The 5,464-nt window shown below is 40.8% G+C and overlaps 1 protein-coding gene across 1 annotated transcript; it reads right to left on the bottom strand.

The window, feature by feature from the left end:
• Positions 1-2,089: 2,089 nt before the first annotated feature.
• Positions 2,090-5,108, bottom strand: LACBIDRAFT_327982 (uncharacterized protein; the record flags this gene model as incomplete). Its single annotated transcript, XM_001881957.1, has 14 exons — positions 2,090-2,107; positions 2,233-2,277; positions 2,811-2,819; positions 2,956-3,319; positions 3,406-3,421; positions 3,524-3,546; positions 3,926-3,968; positions 3,994-4,021; positions 4,093-4,126; positions 4,189-4,217; positions 4,246-4,313; positions 4,636-4,707; positions 4,806-4,922; positions 4,976-5,108. The coding sequence occupies 14 exons, from the start codon at positions 5,106-5,108 to the stop codon at positions 2,090-2,092; spliced, it is 999 nt and encodes a 332-aa protein (XP_001881992.1).
• Between the last annotated feature and the right edge of the window lie 356 nt (positions 5,109-5,464).

The following is a 5,464-nucleotide window of genomic DNA, read 5'->3' on the forward strand; positions in this document are numbered from 1 at the left end:
TTCTGACTTCCATCCATTACATGAAAACATGACAGGGACTCAACAAAGAGTTAAGCTGGCATCAGGTTTACTGACGATGCTCTTTAGCTGCAGGTCCCACCATCACCACCACCAAAATGTGGCGGCCGCAGCTCCTAATCCAACAATGCCTCCTGCTCAAACTCAGGTGGCACATTCATCAAAAACCTCTCTTCACCCCCCCATTTCCTGTGCAAATTGGGGTGGCAACGACTCAGGCTCAGGTGCAGAGAATTCGATGGAAGTTGGATCTGGTAATGGGCCACTCGAGGGTGTTGATGTGTTGTTGGAGCATTTGAATGGACTTGACATGTTGCAGAGGGCTTTTTATTGTTCCCCCCCCTTGTACTATACTCAGGTTCTAATCCTACCACATGTACTGTTTAAAGTAGTCAAATATAATTTGATTCAGCCCAAGGGGTATGTAAAAAATTTGTTTAGTACATGACATTGTATTTTTCATTTAAGGTCAAATTTGACTGTCCCCCCCCTCCCCTCCCATCCTAATTAGGTATCTATTTCCATTTTAGGTGGGCCCTGAGTTCTATTTACATCGGTGTCCTTCAATGCAACAAAAAAATCCATCCATCCCACAAGGTTCATGCCAAATCAATTCTGTTATAACCTCAGGTGTCATACCAAAGCCAATTATCTGGTTGAGAAATTGGTCAATAAACTCCCATCACCATCCTCAAGCTCAAAGTGCAGATGCACAGAATATTGGGTAAGACAATCATCAGCCATTCCTTCAGGCATTGAGATAGGTCACGAATTTCTTGAGCTCAAGCCACTTCAGTCACCCATTTTAGGGTACCTATGAGGTACATCAATTCCTTGATTTAGGGTACCTTGAGGGTACCCATTCCGGGGTGGTATATGAGCTTGATACCAATACCATGGTACCATGGAATGGAAAACCCATACCATATCCCACTCATACCAATACCATGTTACCATACCATACCATGTCATCTCATACCATACCAAATGATCTCATACCATACCATACCATCATACCAAAGCTGACAAAGGGTGTCTGGGGTCCTTTTTCAAAATATATAAATTATTTCTGCAGGCTGCAATACTGGTCCATTGGGTGCCATTTTTTGTGGCAGGGTTCTTCAGGTTTTTGCTGAGATATTAAGCTACAAAAGGAGGCAATATAGTAAACTTAATCCTTTGAAAATCAGTTCAATTGAGCTTGATCCCAGATTTTGGCATGCATAATACTGCATCCATTGTGGTGATGTGGTATTTGAGAAGCAAAGAAAATAAGAAATTGTGTGTATTATCTATCAGTCCTGAACACTACATTATACCATCCATTTCAAACACATGGACTTGAGCTAGATTATTATCCAACAGGTTGGACTAGAATATGCACTTTGATAATCAACTACATTAAGTACCACTCCACATACAATTAATTTTAAGAGCATGCAATTTGGTGTGCGACTTGGCCATCAGCTAAGCATGAATGGCTCAATGAAAACTTGATACATTTTCAAGGTCTTCTTCCAATAATTTAGATCTACTTCCTATCAATCTGGAGACTTCAAGAACATAAAATCCAATCTCCTCACTTTAGCTAGGTCTCTCAGCTTCATATTTCTAAGCAAATGTTGAGACCAAACATATCACTCTTCTGCAAACATGGCGCAAATAATACGGCTTCCTGGATGTCATATTTTTCAAGATTGGAACAAACATCTCACTCTTCCGCAAACATGGCACAAATAATAAGACATTCTGGAGGTCATATTGTTCATATTGGACCAAACACTCCACTCTTCTGCAAACATGGGCTAAACACCCTACCCCCCACCCCTGCGAGGAGTTGCCAGGTGACAAGCAGTGGCCCTTTGACAAGCTATGAAAGAACAAAAAAATAAAAGGAAAAGATTCTGATAACTTAAGATAAACAGTGGGTGATGGGAACAGCCAAAATGTAGAACAATTTCAATTAATGCATTTTGTAAGTTTTTTGTTGGGTGAAGCTGAGGGTGTACTAAGAACCCTTACTAATGTATTTAAAATACAGAAGTGAGGTGTTTGTTGACAAAGTCAACCTCTAGTCAATAATTGTGCTCTATATAGACCAAACAAAAGAGAATCAGCTAAAAAATGCAAGAACACTAATACCATATGTTATGGTATCCACAGCATACCATACATACCATACCATACCAGTCATACCATGCCATACCATCATACCATACCATGGTCATACCACGCCATACCAGTCATACCATACCATACCTGTCATACCATACCATGGTCATACCATGCCATACCAATCATATCATACCATACCATACCAGTCATACCATACCATGGTCATACCATAGCTTTGCAGGATTTCTGCTAAGTTAGTTCAGCTGTGCCAGATGACAACTTATTCCTGTGAGTTCCTTACAACAGTCCACTCTGACCAAATCAATTTGGTGTGTATTTGATAGCTACATAAAACTTATTTACCATAAGTGTTTCAAAGGGAATAGGGAGGTAGAAGGGATGGGGGATGTTAAAGGGAAGGAAGGGATGTTGAAAGGAAGGTCATGTTGGCGTTGCATGTCCTGGGTGCATTCCATGTTGTCCGGTGCTGTGTCCAGGCTGGGTGCATAGTGGTGAACCTTGTTGCCATCCATGGGTCGTGGTGCCGCGTGTGGTGTGCATTGTCGTCACGTCGGTGTTGCGTGTACTGGTTGCATTGTCATTCCACGTCTGTCGTCGTCCCGTGTCCTGTCTCTCAGCGAGGTGGGTTGGGAAGAAGGTAGGATGGGGGTGCTTACCATGGTGTTCTAGAACAAACAGGTATGACAAACGACGAATTGAAATTCATCGTTTGTCGTTTGGTTGCCACGTCACTGTCGGTGACGTGGCACCTGGCTTCTGTGTTACAGATGTGAGTGGGTGAGGTTGAGGTGAGTTGCTCACCTCGGCTCGTTGTCGCCTGCATCCGTTCATAGGCCTCGCGCCGTTCGTTGGTGATGGGTCGTGGGCGATTGTCGCCGTTTGTTGACAGCAGTGATGGGCATTCATTGACGGGGTGGTGGGCCATCGTTTCCGTCCAACGGTGGTGCTGGGCATTTGTTCATGGTAGTGGCTGGCGGTGTGGTTGGTATGTTTGCTGATGGTGGTAATTGGCATCTGGTTGGCGTCGTGGTTTGTATTTGGCGTGTGGTCGTGGTCGTGGGTTGAAGAGAGAAGCCACGTCACATGTTGTGACATTGGCATAACATTGAGAAGCGCACGTGAAAGACCATCATGCCTGGACTTTCGGCTGTAGCCTCTTATTTGTCTGTGTTGAAAACCACTTGTAATAACAAATCATCATCCATTCTCCATCCATCTCGTTTTTCATGAGGGAATCTCTGGAATGCATACTTAAACATTACAATAACTATAATATATATCTAGTGTGTGTTATATTATACTAGGGAAGACAGAAAAACTCAAAATGAACTGCAGATGCTCATTTCGGAGTTTGTTTACATATATTTACCAATAGCTTCCACACAAGCAAGACTACAAAAAAATTGTAGTCTCCTCTTTTTTCTGTCAGAAAACTTTGTAGTCTCTGCTTTCTAACACTACAAATTTTATAGTCTCTGCTTTTTTCTTTAGAAAAGTTTGTAGTCTGCGCTTTTTCTATTAGAAAAGTGTGTAGTTTCTGTTTTTTTTACTAGAAAGGTTTTGTAGTCTCCGCTTTTTCTATTAGAAAAGTTTGTAGTCTTTGCTCTTTCTGATGGAAAAGTCTAGTGTCAGCTTTTAAAGACTACAAAATTTGCAGTCTCTGCTTTTCTGATATTTTGTAATGTTCTTGGCTTTATCTAGGTACATGGTATATGGTTGACTTTGAACAAACAGCCCTCCATCCTTCAGTCTTAGTACAGTTGAGGCTGACCACAGGAGAGGACAGGCAAGCAGAGAATGATAGTCAAGACCGACTATGGGAAAGGGTTACATACTGACAATTGATCATGAAGATCAGATATATAGCCTACAGTGAGATGTCAAAGAATGCAAACCCTTCAATGTCATGCCCACTTCAGTCACCCACTGACAACTGACTATTAGTCTTGCAAACTCCATGAATACTACGGGACTAAATGTCAGGGTGTATATCTATATTGTATATATTCTGGGCTTGTATATTTCCACTTTTACCTAAATATATTTTGTTGTCCAATGTCACACTAAATATATTTCTAGTGTGTCACACACCCCAAAATATATTTCCTCACTGGAATGGACTCCAAATATATTTCTTATGCCTGGACCCTGAATTGTGACTGTCACAATGTAGAAATATATTTCTTGTCTGGGATGGACTTGGGATATATTTTGCAGCTAGGGTTGACTAAGGATATATATTTTCAGCCACAAGGGGTGTCTGGGGTCCTATATTTAAAAGAAAAACTTGGGATTTTTTTAATATAGGGGATAGGGGATTTACCTATTATTTTGTAGGCAGAATACCCTCATTGGGATGTTTGTTGACAGACATTTACCAATGGGTTTGACCCATGTGTAGTATATGCATTGATGTGTGCACTATTTCCTAATTGGGCCATTTCCTAATTGGGAAAAGTGTTACACTTTTTTCTGACAAACCTGATGTCAGGCACAGTGCACATTTAGGTTGGGAACTGTTTCCCATGCTTTTTGGGCCAGAAGAATTAATGGCTAGCATGGTGTGGTCATTCTTAATGATGATGTGCGCACTATTTCCGAATTGGGCGACTTCCTAATTGGGAAAAGTGTTACACTTTTTTCTGACAGACCTGATGTCAGGCACAGTGCACATTTAGGTTGGGAACTGTTTCCCATGCTTTTTGGGCCAGAAGAGTTAATGGCTAGCATGGTGTGGTCATTGTTAATGATGATGTGTGCACTATTTCCTAATTGGGCCATTTCCTAATTAAGTAAAGCATTACACTTTTTTCTGACACACCTGATGTCAGGCACAGTGCACATTTGGGTGCGGAATTATTTCCCACGCTTTTTGGGCCAGAAGACTTAATGGCTAGCAGGGTGTTGTCAATGTTAATTACGATGTTCACATATTTCCCAATTGGGAAAGTCATTACATAATATCACTGTGGTTTGTAGTGTCTGCTTTTTTCATTACAACACTTTGTAGTGTCCGCTTTATTGATTAGAAAATTGTGTAGTGTCCACTTTTTTCATTACAACACTTTGTAGTGTCCGCTTTATTGATTAGAAAATTTTGTAGTGCCCGATTTTTTCATTAGAACACTTTTAGTGTCCGCTTTTTTCATTACAACACTTTGTAGTGTCCGCTTTATTCATTAGAAAATTATGTAGTGTCCGCTTTATTCATTAGAAAATTGTGTAGTGTCCGATTTTTTATTACAACACTTTTTAGTGTCCGCTTTTTTCCATTGCAACACTTTGTAGTGTCCGCTTTATACATTAGAAA

The sequence above is a fragment of the Laccaria bicolor genome, genomic scaffold (assembly GCF_000143565.1).
Source record: "Laccaria bicolor S238N-H82 LACBIscaffold_14 genomic scaffold, whole genome shotgun sequence".
Classification (NCBI taxonomy): domain Eukaryota; kingdom Fungi; phylum Basidiomycota; class Agaricomycetes; order Agaricales; family Hydnangiaceae; genus Laccaria; species Laccaria bicolor.